The sequence below is a fragment of the Vulpes lagopus genome, chromosome 2 (genome assembly GCF_018345385.1).
Source record: "Vulpes lagopus strain Blue_001 chromosome 2, ASM1834538v1, whole genome shotgun sequence".
NCBI classification, from domain to species: domain Eukaryota; kingdom Metazoa; phylum Chordata; class Mammalia; order Carnivora; family Canidae; genus Vulpes; species Vulpes lagopus.
The window spans coordinates 52,178,587-52,204,993 of NC_054825.1; the positions used below are offsets into that span (position 1 = coordinate 52,178,587).

Here is a 26,407-nt window from a genome sequence, read left to right on the forward strand (position 1 = left end):
ATTGGTTCATAAACATCTTTTTATGTACTTTTTGATCACTTATAGTTCTTTTATGAACAGACTGTTTAGATAATTGTCCACTTTTTTGTCATTTTAAATTGTTTTTAATTGCCTGATGAATATATGTGTGTACCCCCCCTTTATAAAAAAGTAGAGGGCCGTCTGGGTAGCTCAGTGGTTTAGAGCCTGCCTTCGGCCTGGGGCGTAATCCTGGGGTCCTGGGATTGAGTCCCACATCTGGCTCCCTGCATGGAGCCTGCTTCTCCCTCTGCCTGTGTCTCTGCCTCTCTCTCTGGGTCTCTCATGAATAAATAAATAAAATCTTAAAAAAAAAAAAAAAGGTAGAACTTTGTAAAGATATATTTCTGTAATATATCTTCATCAAACGTGTAACTTTTAAGAAGCATAACTGGTATCATTTTCATGTTTTTATAGATTTTTTTTTCCTACCTCAGCAGTGTTTTAGGAGATACGTATGTTAAGACATACGAGTCTAGTCCTTTCCTTTTAATGTGTACGCTTCAGGGGTTTTTAGTATATTCATTAAATTGTTCATTCCAGAACATTTTTTTTCACCTCAAAGAGAAGCCCCATCCCCCTTAAGGAGTCCCTTTCCACCCCTTCTCCCTGGCATCCCTGTCCCTGGCAACCATAAACCTACTTGCTGTCTCTATGGATTTGTCTATTCTGAGTACTTCATATAAATAAATAGAATCGTATAATATGTAGCATTTTATGTCTGGCTTCTTTCACCTAGCATGTTTTCAAGGTTCATCTGCGTTGTATTATATATCAGTATTTCATTACTTTTTATGGCTGATAGTATTCCTTGTTTATCCATTCATCATTGATGGACATTTGAATTGTTTCTGCTGTTATGAAAACCAGTTTGTGTGTGTACATGTTTTTACTTCTCTGGCATATGCTTAGGAATAGAATTGCTGGGTGAAATGGTAACTCACGTTTATTTAGCTTTTTTTTTCTTAAGATTTTTATTTATTTGTTCATGAAAGACACAGAGGCAGAGACATAGGCAGAAGGAGAAGCAGGCTCCATGCAGGGAGCCCAATGTGGGTGGAACTCGATCCCAGATCCCAGGATCACGACCTGAACCGAAGACAAGTGTCCAACTGCTGAGCCACCCAGGCGTCCCGTTTATTTAGCTTTTTAAGGAACTACCAAACTATTTTTTTTTATAGATTTTTTTTAAAGATGTATTTCTTTCTTTTTTTTTTAATTTTTTATTTATTTATGATAGTCACAGAGAGAAAGAGAGGCAGAGACATAGGCAGAGGGCGAAGCAGGCTCCATGCACCGGGAGCCCGACGTGGGATTCGATCCCGGGTCTCCAGGATCGCGCCCTGGGCCAAAGGCAGGCGCCAAACCGCTGCGCCACCCAGGGATCCCGAACTACCAAACTATTTACCACAGAGGCTGTGCCATTTGACAACTTGACTAGCAATGCTTAAGGGTTCTAATTTCCCCACACATTCTTTAACACTTTTTTGTTGTAACCATCATAGGGATGTTAAGTGGTATCTCATTGTGATTCTGATTTACATTTCCCAATGACTAAAGGTGTTAAGCATTTTTTCATGGGCTTATTGGCCATTTGTATATCTTCTTTCGAGAAAAGACTTCAACTCCTTTATCCATTTTTAAATTAAGTTGTCTTTTTTTGTTGAGTTATACAAAGTTCTTTATATATTCTGAATACTAGACCTTTATCCAGACATATGATTTAATTAATTAATTAATTTTCAGACATTTTCTTTATTTATTAATGATTTTATTTATTTATTCTTGAGAGACACACACACACACACACACACACACACACACAGAGGCAGAGTCACAGGCACGGGTATTGATCCCAGGACTTCAGGATAATACTCTGAGCCTAAGGCAGACACTCAACTTCTGAGCCACCCAGGCGTCCCTGACATATTACTTAAATATTTTCTCTCATTCTGTGGGTAGTTCTTTCCTTTTAAATACTGTATAGCAGGAGCCAACAAACTTACTTAGAAAGGCCAAGTATATATTTTAGGCTTTGTGGGCTCTTGTGATTTGTGTTGCAGCTATTCTCCTGTGCTGTTAAAATGAGACCTTGTAAATGAATGAGGATCGTTGTGAAGTGTAAAACTATAAGCTCATGGACCTTGCTATATATATTCCCATCTCACAAGTATATTTGTCATGATTTTTATGTTCTCTTACAGTGCTATTACTTTTGACTTTTTTGAAATAAAATGCCAGGGACACCTGGGTGGCTCAGTGGTTGAGCGCCTGCCCTTGGCCCAGGGTGTGATCCTGGAGTTCCACGATCAAGTCCCATGTCGGGTTCCTGCATGGAGCCTGCCTCTCTCTGCCTATGTCTCTGCCGCTCTCTCTCTCCTTGTCTCTCATAAATAAATAAAAATTAAAAGAAAAAAAAGAAAAGAAATAAAATACCATTTTTATAGGTAGCATTATGAATGCATCAGAAATCCTCAGAAATTGAAATAATATCTAAGGAATTTTTTTTCTCTTTAGAGAGCTTAGAGAGAGAGAGAGAGAGAGAGAGAGAGAGAATCTTAAGCAGGCTCCATGCTTAGCATGTCATGACCCTGAGATCATGACCCGAGGTGAAATCAAGAGTTGGATGCTTAACCAATTGAGCCACCCAGGCACTCCTATCTAAGATTTTTTTTTTTTAAGATTCTATTTATTTATTCATGAGACACACACAGAGAGAGGCAGAAACACAGGCAGAGGGAGAAGCAGGCTCCATGCAGAGAGCCCAGTGTGGGACCCGATTCCGAGACTCCAGGATCACAGCCCAGGCTGAAGGCAGGCACTAAACCACTGAGCCACCCAGGTGTCCCAAGAAATTTTTTATTATAGGGACTAATATATACTGTTCTTTAGTTTTCTCTTGCCTTTCTAAATAGTTTATTCAAACATGAATAGTCTCCCCACTTTTTAAGGTAGAACCTGTAGCTGTTTCTTATGCATATAATACTTTTTGAAGGCTTACTGTACTTAACATGTCTTATACAATAGGAGTTAAACTTTCTGTTTGGTTTTGAGATTTTATGTTGGGCTCTGAAGAACTTTAATCAAATCTGAGAAGGTTTTTACTGAGGTAGTCTATCATTGGCATACTATACAAGCATGTTTACTGGGATTAAATTAGCATTCTGTATATAAAGAAATATACTTGTAATAATCATTTAAAGGAAAGTAGTTTAATTATCCCCTGATAATTTAACAAAATTAGATTTTGCCACTTGTCTTTAGGAGTAAAAAAATAAGCATTGCAGTGCTTGTAGTATTTTTTTTCTAAAATAGCATTTTTATAAATAAAATTGAATTTGGGTATATGTTGATATGTTTCATTGTGAAAATGGTATTGTGATATTCCAGTACAATGTAAGCAACTCTTCTACATAAGCAAAGAGGGATGTGATTTGTTGGTGTTGAGCCTCTTTCCCTTTGACCTAATTTCTTTAGAGAAATATTTTGTTCTTGTGTTCTCAGGCCAGATAGATAATCCTGTCGTTCAGCTTGAACTAGATCAGAGGCTTCTCTCTGCCCTTTAATCCTTGCCTTGCTTACCATCAGTAACAGCCGTAAGGTGACAGTTCTTTATAAAGTTAAGGCATTGACTGTCTTTCCCGTAGGTGGGGAATGCTGATAATGTATTGAGGCTTGTGTGAATCAAAGGTGCTTGGAATAGCTTGGTCTTTTTCTTTAGGTAGGCATTTGCAGGTGATCAGGACATAGAAAACATGGATGATCTCTCTTTTAGCTTAAAAGTTGCTGCTAGAATTTATTCAGAATGTATTTTTGATTGATCTTGTGTTTAAGAATAGAGACATAAACATTAAATTGATTGAATTAAGAGTTAGATTTATTTTTGAAATACAGAATTATTTTTTTAAGTTAGATTATTTTATGAAGATTTAGGTGTGCTTACTAGTACAGTTTTTCTGGTAATCTTTGTTTTTTTTTTTTTTAATATTTTATTTATTTATTCATGAGAGGCAGAGAGAGAGAGAGAGGCAGAGACACAGGCTCCGTGCAGGGAGCCCGACGTGGGACTCAATCCCGGGTCTCCAGGATCACACCCTGGGCTGAAGGTGGCGCTAAACCGCTGAGCCACCGGGGCTGCCCTCTGGTAATCTTTGGATAGGTAGTTATAATATTCCCAAAGGAGAGAGATTCTCACTTTTTTTTTTTTAATTTTTTAAATTTAAATTCAATTTAATTAACATATAGTATATTATTTGTTTCAGAGGTTGAATTCAGTGATTCATCAGTTGCATACAACACCCACTGATAAAAAAAAAAAAAAAACCCAGTGATCATTCCATCAAGTGTCCTCCTTAATGTCCATCACCCAGTTATCCCATCCTCCACCCCTCACCCCTCCAGTTACCCCCAATTTGTTTCCTATGGTTAAAAGTTTCTTATGGTTTGTCTCCCTCTCTGATTTGGTTGTTTTATTTTTTCATCTCTTCCCCCATGATCCTCTGTTTTGTTTCTTAAATTCCCCATGAGTGAGATCATATGATAATTGTCTTTCTTTGATCGACATATTTTGCTTGGCATAATATCTTCTAGATCTGTCAAGGTCGTGCAAATGGCAAGATTTCGTTCTTTTTGATGGCTGAGTAATATTCCTTTGTGCGTGTGTATACCACATCTTCTTTATCCATTCAGCTGTTGACAAACATCTGGGCTCTTTACATGTTTGTGGACATTGCTGCTATAAACATTGCGGTGTCTGTGCCTCTTTGGAGATTCTCATAGTTTTAAAAATTATTTTTCTTTGCAATTTTACCCATCTAGTTATATTACACAAAGGTAACACAAAAATGTATTATCCAGACCTACCAACATATCACTAATTCCTTTGTATCTTTTGCTCTGTATCTTTTTTTTTTTTTTTTTTAAGATTTAATCTATTTATTCATGAGAGATACACACAGAGAGGCAGAGACACAGGCAGAGGGAGAAACAGGCTCCTTGCAGAGAGCCCGATACGGGACTTGATCCCAGAACTTCAGGACCACTCCCCGAGCCAAAGGCAGACGCCCAACGGCTGACTCACCCAGGCATCCCTCTTTTGCTCTGTATTTTAGTAATCTGTGTGAGATTGTCTTCTGTGATGCTTTATAAGGTCCCTGGTTACCATTAGTAGGATTAGGCTTGGAGAAGATTAAGGTGTATGTCTGTATACCTACATCCTATAGCTGGGTTTTAGAAGGAGAGAGAAAAAAAGCAATCACCTTTGGTTTAACACAGGATATTTCATAGTTGATGCATTGGAATCAAGACACCCTTTTAACCCTCACTTTTATTTATTAATTAAAAAAATTGTTTTGCCCTCACTTTTTTTTTTATTTTTTTAAAGATTTTTTTTTAAGTTTTTTTTTTTAATTTTTTATTTATTTTATGATAGTCACAGAGAGAACGAGAGAGGCAGAGACATAGGCAGAGGGAGAAGCAGGCTCCATGCACCGGGAGCCCGACGTGGGATTCGATCCCAGGTCTCCAGGATCGCGCCCTGGGCCAAAGGCAGGCGCTAAACCACTGCGCCGCCCAGGGATCCCTTTTGCCCTCACTTTTAATTGTTCCTGTGTTCTCAAAAGTTACATGATTATCTTTAAGTCAATATGAGTTGAGAATGTTATTTTGTTAATTTCTTAGTGGTTTTTAGGTCAAAGAAAAAGGAATTAGTGGAGTTTTTATTTATTTATTTTTTAAAGATTTCATTTATTTATTCATGAGGACACAGAGAGAGCAGCAGAGACATAGGCAAAGGGAGAAGCAGACACCTTGCAGGGAGCCCGATGTGGAGCTCGATCCCCAGACCGGGGATCACACCCTGAGCCAAAGGCAGATGCTCAACTGCTGAGCCACCCAGCATCCCAAAGATGAGGTTTTAAAAATGCTCATAGCTTTAAAAAGAACCTAAAGAAAAAATACATATTTTTCTTTCTCTGTATATATATGTATGTATATATATGCATGTATATGAATATAATACATACATATGTATGTATATATATGTATTTTATATTTTTAGGGATTAGAATTTTGATTTCTCTCTTTCAGCTTCTGTGTATATTTGAATTTTTCATAAGAAAATGTTGGAAAAATAGAATAATTTACTTGTGCTTTACTTTTATTCCACAATTTTGTCATTCAAGTATTTCAGTAAAATAAATGAATAATATTTTCATAGTGGTTGTTTTTTAATGAATGGGAAATTGAAAGAACATCAGTCTTTTCTCTTAATGAAGTATATCACAAAATGAAAGAACCTAGTGGAAATGAACAAATTGTGTTTTACCGAACTCACCTATCTTAGGTATAAATTTAAGTTGTTTGTTGTGGCTGGTGGAGTGAACTACAAGCCTACATTTTTGTCGAATACATAGTTTTCATTTACAGTGAGTCCTTAAGGTTAAACACTATTTAAATTATTATTTTCCACTGCTGACCTTTCTTTTCTTTTACAGCATCAACCCGTTTTGTGAAGTGTGAAAAATGTCATCATTTTTTTGTTGTGCTATCTGAAGCAGACTCAAAGAAAAGCATAATTAAAGAACCTGAATCAGCAGCAGAAGCTGTAAAATTGGCATTCCAACAGAAACCACCTCCTCCCCCCAAAAAGGTATAGGTCTTAGCTTAGTTCTTTAAGTACTTTATCTTGAAAACACTTCATTGTTCCCCTCTTCCAGTTTATATTGGATCTTAATACTATTACCTAAACAAGTATTAAAATTTTAATATGAACTACATCTAGCTAAATTCTTTTTGATATTTGATACTTGGAATTTAGGTATGGGGTCTATTGCTCCTTTCCTATGTCATGATTACTGCATTCAATAGCAATGAAATATAGTTGGATGATTATTAAAATAGTGTTAATACTAAATCTAAAATGATATCCATAAAATTGAGCGGCTATGGATTTATTTTTCTTAGTTTGGACCCCTAAATAACACCAGCTTGCAGTTTCTCCCATAAATCAGTCTACTCTATGATAAAGCAGCCTCAGTCGAACAATGGAAGCAAATGATTTTTTTCATAGCCAGTGTGCCAAGGCTATCTTGTATAGCACCGTGGCTTTTCTGGTGTGGGCTCCTACCAGGAGTCTCAGGTTGTACTCAGCCATATGAAATATGGCAGAGTGTATATCGCCTGCTCCGTTGGGTACTTGCATACTTAGATTATTTCTCATCCTCTGCCTCAGTGTAGCTTTTTTCTGCTGCATTATGACACCAGTGCAGTTATCTCTACCTCGAAATGTGCTATGACAGATTTAATAATACATGGATATAATTCATGAGGAATCAATAAGATCTTTAAAAACCATGGTAAAATGTGTATGGTCAACAACTAAAGAATTTGTTGTGTAAAAACAAATAATGTAATGAAAAATACAACTATTGACGTTTTATCCTCCACTAATTTGTGTAGACTTTAGACATCAGAGTTCAAAGATAGGCAACTTTATTTTTAGGAATTTGTATTAACAGTGAATTTCTATTTAGTAAAAGCCAGAATTTACCCCAGGTTCTAGGCTGTTCGCAATATCCAAGCCTCAAACAGAGCTTTAGTTTCTAACAGTAAAGTTTTTTGATCACCATCTAGATTAATGAGTAGCTTTAAAGTTAATGTCTGAGAAAAAAACTTTGTGAATATTCAAACATATAGATGCTGGTAATGGCTTTGATTATATAATGCCTTTTTAAAAAGGTAATTTTAAAAAAAAGGTAATTTATTTTTTTAAAGGTAATTTTATAACATGTTATCTTTGTAAAGAATATTATTCCTATGATTGAAAAAGGTATAGAAAGAATTTATTTTATTTTATTTTTTTAAGAATTTATTTTAATGATGTACATTAATGGTGATATCTTTAGACCCATGGTGGCATATATAGGTTTTCTAAGTGACGTTAATTAACTTTTAAAAATTAGGATTAGAATTAATGGCAATGTTTATAGAATAGAAAATGACAGAGCATTAGGAGAGTACAGTGATACTTTGTTAAGCTAAAGAACCAGTGAGTTGTGTTTTGTCCACTTAGGTTTGTAGCCTCTGAATCATTGCTACATAGGTATCATATCATTGGCATTTTGTTTTTGATGAGTCTTTGTTCAAATTTAAAACTGTAAGCAAATATGCTCAGTGTATAACTTCTTAATGTGTGTGTTTTTTAATGATTGCTCATAGTAAATTTTTCATAACTAATCATTTTTCAGATTTATAACTACCTCGACAAGTATGTTGTTGGCCAGTCATTTGCTAAGAAGGTGCTTTCGGTTGCTGTGTACAATCATTATAAGAGAATATATAACAATATCCCAGCTAATCTGAGACAGCAAGCAGAGGTTGAGAAGCAGACATCATTAACACCTAGAGGTTAGTGTTTTGATAACTGATCAAAATAGAGGTTACTGTGCTTAGAGGTAATCTTTATTTGCAACTCCTTGCTTTTGTCCTGAAATGCTTTTAGCTTAGTACAGCATCTTTCAAAGTACAGGCCTCTTCCCATTAGTGGATCATGAAATCATTTTGGTAGGTTAGGTTGCCAACAGCATTTTGTAAACAAATTTAATAGATGTAAATAGAAAATACCAGAGTACATTAACTTGTAGTTATGTATTCTTTTCATAAAACTTTTGTTTTCAGTTATATGTGCATGCATTCAGAGTCAGAGAGTAAAATGTATTTCTTATCAAGGGTCTTAGTGAAAAATGTTTGAAAGTTACTGGAGTAGAGATTGAGACATCATCTTTGAATTGTAGACTTGATCACAGCTAGTTCTCTATGACTGGATCATGTGCCTTGGTCAGAGATAATGTGAAGATAGATGGTAACTGTCATAGAACATATCTAGCATTCTTTCCTTTTTAGGCCCCAGCTACAGAGTGTAAGGTTAAGGGCAGACTTGTATAATTCCTTTTTTTTTTTTTTTAATTTTTTTTTTTTTTATTATTTATGATAGTCATCAGAGAGACAGAGAGAGAGGCAGAGACACAGGCAGAGAGAGAAGCAGGCTCCATGCACCGGGAGCCCGACGTGGGATTCGATCCTGAGTCTCCAGGATCGCGCCCTGGGCCAAAGGCAGGCGCTAAACCGCTGCGCCAGTTAGGGATCCCAGATTTGTATAATTCCTATTAAAGATAGATTCTTAAAAAAAAAAAAAGATAGATTCTAATATACCAAACATTATATAATCAATTTACTGTAGACAATAATGTGTATTTTATTGATAGAATGATATTATTTTTAAAAAATGGAATAAAATGGAAATTTTTAAAGATGTTTTTGTTTTTAATTGGCTGGGATGCCCTGATTTCTTACTTAGGCCTGTAATCTATCATTTTATATTCTTTTAGTCATCATTTTACAATTTGAGGGATAAAGTCCAAGTAGTACTGTCTAGTCATGAAGCAAAATAGATTTTTTTTCTGGTTTCTTTAGTCAGCAAATGAATAGTTAAGCCATTCTAGACATTGGGAAAGCAAATGGTTATATGGTATTAATGGCATGGGGGTTTAAACTTTTTTGAAGACTCAAATTAATACTACCCTTTTTAAAGTACCAACTTAGTATTTGGCAAACATGAATGTTAGCAACTGGATGTCCATCATTAACATGTTTGGGTTTTTTTAATATGGGGTTTTTAAACTAATACAAAATGTTAATGGACACAGTCTTTACATATATTTGGAAGAGGGCAAAAAAGTAAGATATTCCTTCTTTGTTGCTCTAAGCTAAACAAATATATATTTTCACATAATTTTATCCTCTTTTCTTAGAGTTAGAAATAAGAAGACGGGAGGATGAGTACAGATTTACAAGTAAGTGACCTCTCCTCACATCCTCCTCTGTAACCATTCTTCCTTTTGAGATTTACCTCATTGAAGTATGTCAGCAGTAGTAATGGTAGACGTGTATTTATTTATGTATTACGAAGAAAGATATTGTATATGAACATGTTTATGTATATGATACGTGATATATTTGGAACAGTTTTTCATAGCTAGTTTATTTAGTTTGTATATATTACTTCAAATATTTGATTTTTCTGTTGTGATATTTCTTTTCTTTCTCTCTTTTTTTTTTAAGATTTTATTTATTCATGAGAGACACAGAGAGAGGCAGAGACACAGGTGAAGGAAGAAGCAGGCTCCACGCAGGGAGCCCGACATGGGACTGGATCCTGGGTCTCCAGGATCAGGCCCTGGGCTGAAGGTGGCGCTAAACTGCTGAGCCACCTGGGCTGAGCCACCCCGGCTGCCCTCTGTTGTGATTTTTCTTTTCTTTTTCTTTTTCTTTTTCTTTTTCTTTTTCTTTTTCTTTTTCTTTTTCTTTTTCTTTTTCTTTTTCTTTTTCTTTTTCTTTTTCTTTTCTTTTCTTTTTTTTAAGGTTATTTATTTATTTATTTATTCATGAGAGACACAGAGAGAGAGGCAGAGACACAGGCAGAGGGAGAAGCAAGCTCCATGCAGGGAGCCTGACGTGGGACTTGATCCCAGGTCTCCAGGATCACACCCCAGGCTGCAGGCAGCACTAAACTGCTGTGCCACCAGGGCTGCCCTGTTGTGATATTTCTTAAAGCTCAATGTAGAGAAATAAAATATATAGTTTTTCTCTATAAATATAGACCTTGTGCATGCTAACAGGAATTATATTTTTAAAAATCTGTAGCTTGCTGTTTTATATCCTTTTCCCCCCATACAATTGGAATTGCACTGCTTATATGTGACAGAAATTTTGGGGGAGGCAGATTATCTTCCAGCTTCCCTTTGCCAGACACACTTTATTTTTTATTTCTTTGATGTTTATGAAACTTGGTATAACCTTGCAAATTATGAATAAGCCCCCAACTCACTGTTTCCAGCCCTGGATGGCCCCTGTAAGCATCAGATGGTCTGATGGAGGGTGTGGAAGTACCTGATATTCCAAGAACTGTGACCATTCTGATGTCTTGCACCCATTCCTTTGGAGGTGGATATATAGTTGCTGCAGAGATGGTAAAAGGTTCATAAAAAGATTCACATGACCTTTTGTTTCAGTAATTAAAATAACAAAAGAACAAATAATAAACCATTCTAAATACTTTTCACTTCTAAGTTTGGTACTTCTACATTTGCCTTTGAACCAAGATATATTTTTTTAAAAAATTATTTACTTATTTATTTAGAGAGAGAGAGCACAAATGACCAGAATAGCTGGAAGAGGGAGAAAAAAGCTCAAGCAGGCTCCACACCTAGCATGAAGTTCAAGGGAGGGCTCGATCTCATGACTCTTGAGATCATGACCTGAGCCAAAATCAAGAGTTGGACACTTACTTGACTGAGCCACCCAGCTGCCCCTAAACCAAGATATGTTATATACCTCCTATTTGAAGTATACTATATATGCAGGATGGGCCAAGAGAATTAGTTTATCAACTGACATGAGATCTATTACATGTAATAAAATTGTATTATTTCTAGTTACTTAAATTGTATGCAAATAATGATTATATCACATATGGTAAGATTAAATACAGTGCAGTAGAATTAGGTTATATATAAGAATGTGAGCTCTAAATAATAAACTTTAAGTCCATGTATAATTTGCTTTCTGATCCAAAGATATAATCAAATATGCTATTAATACTATATTCATAAATTTGGACAGAAAGCTAGTGAAACTATGAATTAGTAAAGGAAAGTCTATAGTGAATGTTTGAAAGTAATGCATGTAGTGATTTAATGTAACTTAAATGTTAACAAGTAACACTAGGAACTTGGGTAAAAGCAATTTGTGATTATATATATATTGATTGACTTGGAAAGTAATATTTTGAAAGCTTAAATAGAATTCATTTTCATGTATAGTTTCATCTTGTCCTTCCTATAGTTTTAGTTTCTAAAGTTAGGGCATTAAGCCAAAATGATACATAATCAAAATATTCTTTAAAGTTGCTGTTGGAAAACACATGTCAGAGATCAACATAGTACTCTCAGGAAGACTGATGGGTTTTTTTCCCATCACTGGAATATGTTTTTCTTCAGTTGAGCATGAGATGAAACAGTTGGCTTAATTACATTTGGGCTATGATGTAGAAATACTTAAACATTAGGAAAATAGCAAAACTGATAGCAAATTCTTTTATAACATTTATAAAACTCTGCCAGGCACAGTTCTAAGTGTTTTATATATTTTAGCTGGTTTAATCTTCCTAAAACCTGTGAGACTGAAACTATTATTTTCACCCCCATTTTATACATAACATAACTAAAGTGCAGGAGTGCGTGGGTGGCTCAGTCAGTTGAGCACCTGCCTTTGGTTTAGGTCATGATCGCAGAGTCCTGGGATTGGGTCCCATATCTGGCCAGGGAGCCTGCTTCTCCTCTCCCTCTCCTGCCACTCCCCCTGCTTGTGCTATCTTTCTGTCAAACAAACAAACAAATAAAATAAAATCTTTAAAAAAAAAACTGAGGTGCAGAAATTTTAAGTAATTTTTCCAGGACCACATGGTGAATGAGCTCCATGGAACTAACCATACACTAGGTCTGCTCAGTCAATCTCAGAGAGATTATAGAGATTATAGAGAGCTGCTCATGCATTGAGAGAGATGCAGAAACTAACTGAAAGGACAGGAGAGTGATCTCAAGTTTACTTTGGAGCATATTTTTATGAAATGGAGTGACAAACATCATGTACTATTTAAATTATTCCTCTTTTTAAAATTTAAATTAAATCAGGGCACCTGAGTGGCTCATTTGGTTAAGTATCTGCCTTTGGCTCAGGTCAACATCTCAGGGTCATAAGATCTCAGGGTCTTGGGATTGAGCCCCTTGTTGGGCTCCCTGCTCAGCAGGGAGTGTTTCTCTCTTTCCCTCTGCTCCCCTCCCCCACTTGTGCACACTTTTCTCTCTCAAATAAATAAAATCTTGAAAAAAAAGCTTTTAACTTAAATATCATGTGTTAAGTACATTTATTCTGTGACTCCACTATAGTTCATATGAACAGACTCCTTGCTGAGTACAAAGCTCCATGACTGGCTAAATCTCACAACTGCGTGATCGTGGCATGAGCTGAAACCAAGAGTCAGGCGACTTACCGACTGAACCACCCAGGCACCCCTACAGTGCCTTTTTTTTTTTTTTACAATGCCTATTTTTTTTTTAAAGATTTATTTATTTATTCATTCAGAGAGAGCGAGAGAGAGGCAGAGACATAGGAAGAGGGAGAAGCAGGCTCCATGCAGGGAGCCCGATGCGGGACTCGATCCTGGGTCTCCAGGATCACACCCCAGGCTGCAGGCGGCGCTAAACCGCTGCGCCACCAGGGCTGCCCAACAATGCCTATTTTTGATGACTAGAATAACCATTTACTTTAACCATGACCTTAAGATATTTTGAAAGTGCCAGCCAGATGGAATAAGACCATAATAATAGTTATATGTGCTTAACATCTATTGGTTTGATTAAGATAGTAGTACATTGAGAAGTAGTGATATTCCTTTTTTTTTTTTTTTTTTTAAAGATTTAGAGTGTGCACATGCATGTATGTGAATAGGGGGAGGGGTAGAGGGAAAGAGAGAATCCTCAAGCAGACTCCCGGGTGAGTACAGAGCTAGATGTGGGGCGATCCCAGGACCCTAAGATGATGACCTGAACCGAAATCAAGAGTTGGCTGCTCAACTGATTGAGCTACTCAGGTGCCCCAAAAGTACTGCTATTCTTAACCCACTCATTAGAAACAACCTAAAAATAAATCCAGAAAGCCTAAACAAGTAGGATATGAACATAAATACATTGCTCTTGAGAACCAAGAGCAATGTGGATATTTATAAATCTTGATAATTGAAAAAGACTGTTGGAATTCTTTCCTTCATCCAAGAGGGTAAGAACAAAGTTTGGCTTTTAGGCAACCAGTTGACAAACTGATAGTTCACCAGCAGTATCATTCCCATTTAGCTAAGTATTGTGTCTAAGTATTGAGAGCCTATAAATTAAAAAATTCAGATAGAGCCAAGGAGTCTTACCATATTTGTTTTCTCAGACTCACAAAATCATTTTTAGATGTGAAAAGAGACTGTAGAAGTCATATGTATTGATATTTTCACTTAATAGTTAAGGAAGCAGACCCAGTAAAGTTAAATGATTCACCATGGACCTATAAGTACACAGTGACAGAGAAAGACTAGAACCCAAGTTCCTCATTTCTCTGTTTTAGTCACTGTGTTCAGTGTGTTCAATGTTTTTCCCTTTATAGTCCTGCTTCATTTGTACTGAAAAAAATCTATATACATTTGTCTGTCTTTTAAAGTGCCTCCAAATCAATTGCATTTTATTCTTATACCTTCTAACCATGTATTTGAAATTGATAGGACAGTTATTATTTGCATTTATAGGTTAAGAAACAAAAACACAAAGTTTATATGACTTGCCCAATATCATACTGCTATTTAGACATAATAAAAAGACCAAAGTTTTGTGACCTCTAGCACTCTTCTTTTCCTTATACTGCCTTCTCATAAGTGAAATAGGCATTCCTCATGCAGATTTACATAAATAAAGAGGGTGAAAAGAATCCATTTACTTTGCTTGAGGTTCCCTGAATAATCGTTGTATGTTGTACATTTGTTACTAGACAATTTAAGGTTTTCTTCCTTTTTAGGTAAGACAATGTCAAAATATTTAAGTTTTTCTAAATATGTGATTGGTCTTAGATTTAGGGTTCTATTAGGAATTTTTTCAAGTAAAATCAAATGACACTCTAATAATTTCTTTGGCATTCTTTCAGAATTGCTTCAGATTGCCGGAATCAGTCCACACGGTAATGCTTTAGGAGCATCAATGCAGCAACAGGTAAACCAACAAATGCCTCAGGAAAAACGAGGAGGTGAAGTATTGGATTCTTCCCATGATGACATAAAACTTGAAAAGAGTAATATTTTGCTGCTTGGACCAACTGGGTCAGGTAAATAGCTTCCTGAAAAAAATACTCATTAAAAAAAATAGAATATAAGTGATTCTGTAACCTGTGTCTTAAATTAGGGGATTCTGGGTCTTGAGAAGAAAATCTAAGGCCAATTTTAGGGATACATTATTAGTATTTCTATATAGACTTCAAGCTGAATTTGAGGAATTGATACTGCCCTTTAGGCCAATCCCTTATGTCTTTTTTGTTTGTTTGTTTTAATTTAATATTTATTATTTACTTATTTATTTTAGAGAGAGAATGTGTATATGCACATGAGTGGGGGAAGGAACAAAGGGAGAGGGAGAGATTCCTCAAGCAGACTCCCCACTGAGTGCAGGACCTGGCTTGGTCTTGATCTAGATCCTGGGGCCCTGAGATCCTGACCCAAGCCAAAATCAAGAGTCAGAAGCCCAACTGACTGAGCCACCCAGGTGCCACCAATCCCTAACATCTTAATGGGAATAATAAAAATAACATAGCATCTAAATAATAGTAAAGATGTACAAGTAATTTTTTATTATCTACTATTTGGATTTAGTTTTACATTTTTGTAGGGGAATTGTATATCAACATCTTTTTAGTAAACTTTTAGTTGCTGTTTATATTTGTAGGTAAAACTCTGCTGGCACAAACTCTAGCTAAATGCCTTGATGTCCCTTTTGCTATCTGTGACTGTACAACTTTGACTCAGGCTGGATATGTAGGTGAAGATATTGAATCTGTGATTGCCAAACTGCTCCAAGATGCCAATTATAATGTAGAAAAAGCACAACAAGGTATGTTTTCAGTATAGCTTATCTTTCCCCAGATGTAGTCTACTGGGGAAGCATCTAATATTAAGAAATACTATAATTCTTGTTTTGAGTCAAAGAGTAAAATTCTGTAATTGTATAATGATGGCTATGTTAAACATTTTCCGCATACTAAAGGGCCACAAAGTTTGCTTTGTCTTCTTGTCATAAGATGTCAACTAGGGTGAAAACAGGCCAAATTACTATTCCATTGGATTCTTATGCTAACATTGTTTTTCCTGTTCTGACTCTCCTCTAGACTCCTAACCCTGGGGTAGGGTGGAAGAGGGGGCAAGGACAAGGGTAGGAGAGTACAAGATGAATCTAGAAACGCATTCGCTTATTGACCTACAAGATGTCATAGATTCTGCATTTCACCTTTCCCCATCTATCATATGTTCTTGTTTACATGAAAAGCTTGACAGCCTGTCCAAATCCTTGATAAGAGTATAAATGGGAAAGAGCAAACATTTGCTAGTACCAGCACTGCATGTATTTCCTACTTCCCCACTATACTTCTGTCTTAGCTTCCTAGAGTAAAGAACCTGAAAACATTAGTAGATAATTAATATCAGAGAGAATTGGTTATTATACCCAAGTGATTACTCTAAAAATGAATTATAAAACATTTACACAAAATGTTGACTGAGAGAGTATATTTTTATGAAATTAAACTTGTATATGTTAAATGTGAAAGATTAAATAACCTTGCTCTCTAGCTACCTAGCCTTTTAAAACTGAGGTTATCTGTGTATATCTTTTTCATATTATAAATAGAATCCTCCTTAAATTATAGGAATTGTCTTTCTGGATGAAGTAGATAAGATTGGCAGTGTGCCAGGCATTCATCAGTTACGGGATGTAGGTGGAGAAGGCGTTCAGCAAGTAAGCAGTTGAATATTTTGTTCAAGCCCACTAAAAGGAAGGGAATACATCAACCTCCCAAATATTGTACGTTTGGTTTCACATTCAATTAGATTCTGTTTTGTTTATTTCTCCCACCCCAAACTCCACATACCATTTTTAAATAGTTCAGACCCTAAGAGAAAGCTGTTGGTGATTTTAAGTACCAAAATACTTTTCTTACGAAATTAAAAATAGTTGAAAGATTAGAAAAAATGAAATTTGATTTTTTTTGTTGATTTTATTCTTTAGAGGCCCAGGTAAACATTTCTAGAAGACTCTTGAGAGTTCTGGTTCTAACTAGACATAAATGAAGTATGTACAAGTACCTTATTCTTTTCACTTAGACAATCAGATAAAATTGTGGTTCCTCTATGTAGAGTCATAATTGAAGGCTTAATGATCTATTGGCCAGCTTTTTATTGGTAACTAATTATGATATAAACTACAGGGTAAGGAAAATTGCGTTCATTTTCATTTTGACCAAGACATAGAGATGTCACACTTATTAAATGTGCTGGATAATTTTTATAAAAGCATCTCAAAAAAATAAAATGAAATAAAAGCATCTCAAAATATAGGTAGTCTCAAAGTTTAACACTAGAAATAGAATAGAATTTTAATTTATATGAAAGACAGATTAACTATATTCAGATTTCGAATGTTCCCACTGTGGTTGGCAACCATCTTACAGAGTCATAATTCTGACAGAATTATGTCTTTACCATCAAAAGCAGCCTTTTAGGTTGACTTTCCTGAGTGTATCAGGAGTCTATTCCAAATAAATTTACAAATTATTTATGTAATAGTACTTTAGATTTTCATGTTAGTTGTAGAAATGTGGGAGTTTTCTTTAATTATGCTCATTTACCATAACCACATATTATTTTCCCCTTTGAATCCCATTATCTAAAGTGTAATAAATAATACACTTATACAATGATGCTATAAATCATTTGTTCTTTATTTAGGGGTTATTAAAACTACTAGAAGGCACGATAGTTAATGTTCCAGAAAAGAATTCCCGCAAGTTACGTGGAGAAACAGTACAAGTTGATACAACAAACATCCTGTTTGTTGCATCTGGTGCTTTCAATGGCTTAGACAGAATCATCAGCAGGAGGAAAAATGAAAAGGTGAGTTTTTCTGAAGGGTAATAGGGTAGAGCACATTTGAAGTTATAGAGGATGGTTAGTCTTTTTTTTTTTTTTTTTTAAGATTTTATTTATATATTCATGAGAGAGACAGAGAGAGAGAGGCAGAGACACAGGCAGAGGGAGAAGCAGGCACCATGCAGAGAGCCTGACGTGGGATTCGATCCCAGGTCTCCAGGATCACGCCCTGGGCTGCAGGTGGCGCTAAACCACTGTGCCACCAGGGCTGCCCAGGGTTAGTCAGTTTCTATTTTCATGCCTGTTGACAGCCAGTTGTGGATTTTTAAAGTTAGGTTTCCTTAGAGCATACCAGAAATATATTCCTAGTTATATTTTTAATTCCAGAGTAATAAATTGGAAGATTTCTAAAGATACTTATTTAAAGTTCATTTTATTATTTAAAAAAATTTTTTTAAGTGCATTTAAAAAGACATTTTTGAAGTGTAACTTGATTATTTCAATTTTATTTTATTTTTTAAAAATTTATTTGTTATTTATGATAGACATAGAGAGAGAGAGAGGCAGAGACACAGGAGGAGGGAGAAGCAGGCTCTATGCCAGGAGCCTGAGCGGGACTTGATCCCGGGACTCCAGGATCGCGCCCTGGGCCAAAGGCAGGCACTAAACCACTGAGCCACCCAGAGATCCCCCTCAATTTTATATTTTTATCTAAGGAGTTCTTTTGTTATTTGAAGTATCTGCATCACATCAGTAAAATTTCCATTTATGCCTTTTGTCGAGTTCACTGGAGACCAATAAATAAAGTTTGTCTCCATTGCCTCCACCCAAGAGTCTTATTATAGATTACCTCTGACATTCACAAAACAAGGGAACCAGTTTGGCGATTGGGGGAAGGAGTTGTTATCCCACCTAGTTTTATAGATGTTTTCTTAAACATTCTTTTTTTTTTTTTTTTTTTGAAGATTTTATTCATGAGAGACACAGAGAGGCAGAGACGTAGGCAGAGGGAGAAGCAGGCTTCCCTGCAGGGAGTCTGATGTGGGACTCGATCCCAGGATCCCGGGATCATGACCTGAGTCAAAGGCAGACGCTCAACCACTGAGCCATCCAGGCGCTCCTAAACATTCTTGATTTTAACTTAAATAGCCTTGATTTTAACTGGAATTTATTTCTTCATATCTGCAAAGTACTTGTCCAGTACCTATTTGTTGATTGATTATAATAAAATGTAATGTCAACATAGTGTCAGGAAGCCCAAAACATACCAGTATTTATAACATAATATTCTACCTAAATGAATATTTCATAAATCAACTCTGCTACAGTTGTTTGCTTTAAGTCTCCTTGGTTTTGCACCCACTAGTTTAAATAGTTTATTAGCAGTAAAAAAACAATACTGCTAATGGGATGGTTGCCTATGATAGTTCCTTTGCATAGCCTAGATGAGAAAACACTCTTGTATGAGCCACATAATGCTGTTATTCCTTAGTACCCGACATTACTCAGCATGGATTAGGTTAGATTTTAATTTTTCATATTAGCTAATTTGTTATTCTTACTTTTGAAATTCTGCATAAATTACCCTAACAAATTAGAAAGAAGAAATTATTTCTTTGTGTGTGTGTGAGAGAGAGAAAGGGAGGGAGGGAGATAACTTTATATTTAAAATTCTGGGAGCACCTGGCTGGCAACTTTTGATCTTGGGATCATGAGTTTAAGACCCACATTGGGAGTAAGAGTTTACTTAAGTTTTGTAACCAAAGACAAGAACCATGTTCTGATACTTAAAATTAGTACTTTGAAAAATAATTTGAAGGTAGTAGAAAAGGACAGTTAAAAGTAATGTCAAGAAAGAGATCAGAAACATGTAGAAAGAAGGTTTAGTCCTAGGTCATTTGAACTTCTTAATGAAAAGTAAGGAGAAGAAAAAAAAAAAGAGAGAAAAAAAAAAAAAGAAAGAGGAAAAAAAAGAAAAGTAGGGAGAAATCAGGGCTCCAATCAAGTAGGGCTCCAGTTCTCATTACCTGAAAGAGGAAGTATATGAGGTCTTCAGGAGAGACACAGGTTAAAAAAAGAGTTTGTCATATACATCTTTATGGAAAAGAGACAGAGATGTAAGAAAGTCTTCAATAGTAATTTTATAGAAGATTAAATACGTTCATGTGGCTATTGTTTTTATCAGCCCTTGTTGGAAGCCAGGGGTACAATATTAAATAATACACCTCTGTAGTAACCTATCAGACTGCTTGTTCTCCTAATAAGTACTCTTGCCTTCCCTGGTGCTCTCCCTTACCCAATCCAGTTGGCAAATCTGTGTTCATCTTTTAAGACTCAGTGAAACTTTCTTGATGACCTCCTACCGTCCATCCCTCCCCAGTATGTGCCTCTTTCTCTCCTTTCTGCTGCTACAGTTTCCTGGATAGTTGTCCTTCATTGCACCTGTGATACTCTGATTCCTTTGTGGGTTCTCACTCTAAATAAACCCTTTTAGGGTAATGGCTATCTTCAGATTTGTGTTTGCAGTGTTTTATAATAATGCTTTGTAAATGTTTATATAAATTACATTAAATAAATATTTATTTTTTACTATATATGCTTATATGTATAATAAATGCTTACTAATGTTTAAAATACTGAATGGAAAGTATTTTTTTTTCTGATATACTGTTCATGTATACTGCTTAGAGAATCAGAGGAATGAATTTTTAACTTAGGCTATTTTCTCAAATACCATGTTCTCTTTTGGACAAAAGCTGTATGACTTATCAAAATTAAACTTTCTGACAATTGCCTGGAGTATAATTCTTTTATATTGAGTGAACCGAGACCCATACACCTTAGATACTCAGCACCCCCCCCCTTTTTTTTAAACAATGGATGCAGGGTTTTGTTGTTGTTTTTTTTTAAGATTTTATTTTATTTTTTTAAGTAATCTCTACATCCAGTGAGGGGCTCTTACTCACAAACCCAAGATCTAGAATCATATGCTCTACAAAGTTAGCATTCTCATTTGATATCATTCTTATATGTTTTTTATAGAATCAGAATTATTCTAACTTATAGGTTGATGTGTGCAACCTCAAATCATTTTAATAGAATGCTTAGCAGTGATTTAAGATATTTGTGTGTAATTTTCTTATAAGGCTCCTTGTTCTATAGGCACTAGTACTATTTACAATGTTACAAAATTAATTATGATTACAAAATAATTATTGTCTCTATTTTTACAGTTCATAACACATTTTAGAAACCACACTAGTGTAGAAGTCTCAGAAAAACCCTGCACCATCATTATCTGAGTTCTAAGGTACCTCCCTTCATAGTTTTTACCTATCTACTTTTACTAGAATTCATTCTTTGAGAGTTAGTTACTAAACGATTATTTAGTTCTCCATTCTAAAGGCAGATAAGCCTGAGTTCGAGTCCTGACTTCACTGCTTACAAGGAGAACTTTGTCAAGGTACTTAACCTTTCAAAGCTCATTTTATTCATTTGTAAAATGTGAATGATAATAGAACTTTCATCTTTTGCAAAGGTCACGTGAGATACTTATTCAAAGTACTAATTCAATGCAACATCATTTTATTTACATCTGTCTTTTCTTGGTAGTATCTTGGATTTGGAACACCGTCTAATCTGGGAAAAGGCAGAAGGGCTGCAGCTGCTGCAGACCTTGCCAATCGAAGTGGAGAATCAAATACTCACCAAGACATTGAAGAAAAAGATCGATTATTACGTCATGTAGAAGCAAGAGATCTCATTGAATTTGGCATGATTCCTGAGTTTGTGGGACGGTTGCCTGTGGTAGTTCCTTTGCATAGCCTAGATGAGAAAACACTTGTACAAATACTAACTGAGCCACGTAATGCTGTTATTCCTCAGTACCAGGCCTTATTCAGCATGGATAAGGTTAGATTTTTATTTTTCCTAGTTAATTTATAGATTTTTGCTATTGAAACTCTGCGTAAATTAGCTTAACAAAAAGTAAAAGCAATCCTGCTTATCTGGAATACCAGACTATTCCTTACTAAATCCAGATTTAGGCATCAGGGAAGGCACATTGTGTTGTATTAGACATTTAGGAGTTGGCTTTGTTTTTTTCCTAATTATAAATTGTCACTGAGGTTGAAGCCCAAGGATATATTGAGAGAGAAATTATGCCAGCAGCCTAGTCCCAACCCCTCGGGTCAGACACACGGGATTGTTCTTTCAGCCTTAAAATTCTAAATGCTTTTGTTGCAACATACTGTGTGTACTTTCATTTACTTTTGTCTAAAGTTCTATCACCTTCCACATCTATATTTCTGTAGCCAGACATTCAATCCCACAAGCCCACACATCTGATCATATAGCATATGTTTTGGGTTTTATGAACTTAGTGTCTCTAAATATTAGTTTCCTTCTCTTCATTCCATTGCCTCTACCTCACGTCAATCTCCTTTATCATTCTTTACCTTGGCCCATGCATTTGGCTCCTAAAAGGTCTCCCTGTCTCAAGTCTTTTTCTGACCACTACCACCACCATTATATTCCATTTTACTTCCAGAATGGATCATTTATATTATTAAACATAGTGCCCAGCAAATAGATAATAAGTTCTTAATAAATATGTAGTGAAGGAATAAACACAAAGCTAGTTCTTTTACTCCTCTCCTTAAATCCTTCAGTGGTCCCCTTGCTTTGTTTAATGCCCCCACATTGGTGCTCCCTTAGCACCACATGCATACACTGCTGTAAATGCTAATTTGCTGATTTGGCACCACCTAGTAGACTTAAGTTCCTTGAGGGTGAAGATGGTAATTCCTCATTCCATCTGTAGTATGTACACACATAGGGGCCAAATAAATGTTGAATAAAGTCCTAGAAAGTCCATATTAATCTAGAAAACCTCTTCAAGGACTAATGACAAACTTGTGATTCAAAATACTGTTATCCCATAAAAAAAAAATACTGTTATCTTCTCATAGGCTAATTGACAGAAACAAGTGGTTAAAGGCAAGGCTGTAAAGTACCATGAGAGATAATTACCTTAAATTCTACATTTTCTAGAAGTAGAAATTGATAACCAAAATTACCTTAATACCAAGATCTTGTGAAGTCTGATGTTCCAAAGTATTTTGGTGGCTTTTTTTTTGGTATGTTAAAAATCTTGTGATTTTTTAAAATTTGTCGTAATTTAGAGAGAGTTGTCTAAAGTTTTGCCTTTGTTCTTTAGGATAAGAGGTTAGTAACACTCTTTAAAATGAATAATGAGTGTTTTCTAGGAAGAAAGTGATGGTCAAAAAATGCTTTTAGTCTGAAAGGGAATAAGGTCAGTCAAGATGGAAAGATTCTGACTCCATGTTTCTAAATATTAGTGAATCAGTGTACTTAATCTGCTTGAACTTATTTCTTTGTCTGTAAAGTTAGGGCATTAGTCCCTTTTTGTTTACAAAGACTAGAGATGATGGTAGATAATTAATACATCAAAGGCTATATGGTTATATTAGGAAAATATAATGAATTATTATCTAAGTTCTCATTTCTTTTTATATGTTTGTAGTGTGAACTGAATGTTACTGAGGATGCTTTAAAAGCTATAGCCAGATTGGCACTAGAACGAAAAACAGGTGCACGAGGTCTTCGGTCCATAATGGTAAGTTGGTGTTATTATACAAAAACTAGATTATTTTCTTGGTCTCAGTTTTGCAAAAATTAAGCCTCCGTGTTATTTCTTTGGACGTATATCCAGAGAATTGGCCTGATATTGTTTCTTGTGATTTTTTTGTTTTGGTCTCAGTAGATTATATTTTTATTATAAAAAAGGAACTCAACAGGGCCATCTGGGTGGTTCAGTTAAGTGTCTGACTTAATTTCAGCTCAGGTCATGATCTCAGGTTGCCTATTTAAGATCCTCTCTTTCCTGGATGCCTGGGTGGCTCAGCAGTTTAGGGCCTGCCTTTGGCCCAGGGCGTGATCCTGGAGTCCCAGGATTAAGTCCCACATCGGGCTCCCTGCATGAACCTGCTTCTCCCTCTTCTTTGTCTCTGCCTCTCTCTCTCTGTGTCTCATGAATAAATAAATTAAATCTTTAAAAAAAAAAAAAGTCATAATACCATTAATGAGATAGAGAAAATCAGGATTCTGGGAAGGAGAATTTAGAAAATTTTACTCAGGCCTTTTATTTTTATTTTTTAATTTTTTTTTACTCAGGCCTTTTAACTAACATCCCCAGAGCACCTTCTGAGACCCACTGAAATCCTCATTCTTGTCTGTTTGAAATTAGGTGGCAGATACCAAGATATTTTACTCTTAAATTCATTATGATAATGAACTATTCTTTTTTCCTTTCTCTTTCTCTCTCTCTCTCTCTCTCTTTCTTTCTTTCTGAGAGAGCGTGAGCAGAGAAGGGGAGAGGCAGAAGGAGAGGGAAAGAGAATCTTAATTAAACAGGCTCCATGCCCAGCGTACAGCCTGACTCAGGGCTTGATCTTACCACCCTGAGATCATGACCTGAGCTGAAATCAAGAGTCAGACACTTGATCATCTGAGCCACCCAGGCACCCTGTGAACTCAATATTTTTTACTCCATTACAAATTCTAGAGACTCAGTCTATTTTCTGCCATCACCCACTTTTTTCTTTATAGTGCTCTCTTCCCTACTGTACTGCTCTGGCTGTACAGTGGGTTACTGTTTTCCTGTCTACTCCCAAAGCAAGCACGTGTTCCTATTCTCTTTTAAGGATTTCAGTGTTAGTTATTACTTCTCTTATCTCAGTAACACTTTTTGATTGGAACTACACATTTATCACAGACAGTTTGAAATTATATTCTCTAATGAAGTCCTGGACTTCAGGTGTTACTGATTAAGAACAGATTTATAAGAATGCAAACTAGAAGAGTATGTGATATAGTTAACATTTTTTTTTTTTTAATTTTATTTATTTATGATAGTCACACAGAGAGAGAGAGGCAGAGACACAGGCAGAGGGAGAAGCAGGCTCCATGCACCGGGAGCCCGATGTGGGATTCGATCCCGGGTCTCCAGGATCGCGCCCTGGGCCAAAGACAGGCGCCAAACCGCTGCGCCACCCAGGGATCCCCATATAGTTAACATTTTTGAAGAAATTTTATGTACTCAACCAGTACTTTCCTTAAGATCTACTGCAGCCCTGTTGAAACACACACTTATTTGAAGTCCTAGTTCAAATTAAAGAATTTGGTAGAGATGGTTTAGGATTAAATCATTTTCAAAGTAAAGAATACCAATTGACTTCTTTGGTAATAGAATATGTAAAGAATTCTGAGTAACACCTGAATCCAGAAGGATAGTCTTATTATATGTGCATGGTGATCTAAGAAGGCAGAACTACAGAGAAAATAGCTTTCTCTTATAGAATGAATTCTCTCTGAATTTAGTTAACAGCTGCTTTAATATGAAAAATATGAAATCTTTTTATATTGATTTTTTTCAACATTCAGTTCCTGTACAAATTAGGGATTCAGTAATACTTGAGTTAATGAATTTGATTGGTGGCCTATAGAACCTAAGTATTTTGTATGTAATCTGAGTTTTCCTTGTAATTCATTACTTTATATCTCTTTAGGAAAAGCTGTTACTAGAACCAATGTTCGAAGTTCCTAATTCTGATATTGTATGTGTGGAGGTTGACAAAGAAGTAGTAGAAGGGAAAAAGGAGCCAGGATATATCCGGTAAAGTATATTATAAAGCTTGAACAAATCTAAAACTTAAATTCACCTCTTTATTGCTATGGTTTATTGGTCTGTCACAAAAATTGCATAAACATTTTTCTATTCATAAGAGAGCAATAATCTCATAAATTTTCTGTAGAAAAAATGTTCTAATTTTGGTTTATAAAATAACAGCATTTTGTGAGTCTTTGAAAATGATCTTCAGAATTAGCCTGCACTTTTTCCCCCTAAGGAAGAAGTATCAAAAGAGACATAAAAGTCAGTCAAATAAAGAGATTTAAATGAACTTTGCTGCTAATTGTCATTTATGAATGACTTGTTTGATGTCGGTTGACATATCTTCCACTGCTTCATTTATTTATACCAGGAGTCAGCAGAGTTTCTTGTAAAGAGCTAGATGAATATTTGAGGACCATACAGTCTGTATTGCAGCTACTCACCACTGCCCTCAGAGCACAATTGCAGCCATAGGTAATTGTAAATGAGTGAGCATGTTGGTGTTCCATTAAATCTTTATTTATGAAAACAGATGATGGGCTTTATTTGGGCTGCAGCTGTAGTTCACTGACCCCTGATCTATTCAATGAGTATTTGTTACACAGCACTTGACATTAATGTTACATACCAGAAATTAGATTTCTGTTTTAACTAAATTAGATTTCTGTTTTAACTAAGTCACAATGTATCTTATGTTTTATGTTTACTTATCTTCTGGGATAACTTAGGAGTTAGTTGATTGATTAGTTATTCAGAGACTGGGATGACTTAGGAGGTAGTTGATTGGCTATTCAGAGACATAATCTTTTATTGGTTATGTATAAAGAAATTGTGGTTTGATCGTAATTTTGGCTCATTTGAGTCAAATCGGATTTGGTCGGAAGCTATTGACTTCTTTACTATAGTTATATGCT

General features: G+C 35.6%; 1 protein-coding gene across 2 annotated transcripts in view; it reads left to right on the top strand.

Annotated features, from left to right (window-relative positions):
* Positions 1 to 26,407, top strand: part of CLPX (caseinolytic mitochondrial matrix peptidase chaperone subunit X) — a 49,361-nt gene that overhangs the window by 20,698 nt on the left and 2,256 nt on the right. For both annotated transcript variants that reach the window (XM_041744130.1, XM_041744128.1), the window contains 10 exons: positions 6,513 to 6,667; positions 8,265 to 8,424; positions 9,828 to 9,869; positions 14,815 to 14,991; positions 15,606 to 15,770; positions 16,582 to 16,670; positions 17,660 to 17,824; positions 21,413 to 21,712; positions 23,346 to 23,438; positions 25,390 to 25,496. In XM_041744130.1, coding sequence (XP_041600064.1) covers positions 6,513 to 6,667; positions 8,265 to 8,424; positions 9,828 to 9,869; positions 14,815 to 14,991; positions 15,606 to 15,770; positions 16,582 to 16,670; positions 17,660 to 17,824; positions 21,413 to 21,712; positions 23,346 to 23,438; positions 25,390 to 25,496 — 1,453 coding nt within the window. The remainder of the gene's footprint in view (positions 1 to 6,512; positions 6,668 to 8,264; positions 8,425 to 9,827; positions 9,870 to 14,814; positions 14,992 to 15,605; positions 15,771 to 16,581; positions 16,671 to 17,659; positions 17,825 to 21,412; positions 21,713 to 23,345; positions 23,439 to 25,389; positions 25,497 to 26,407) is intronic.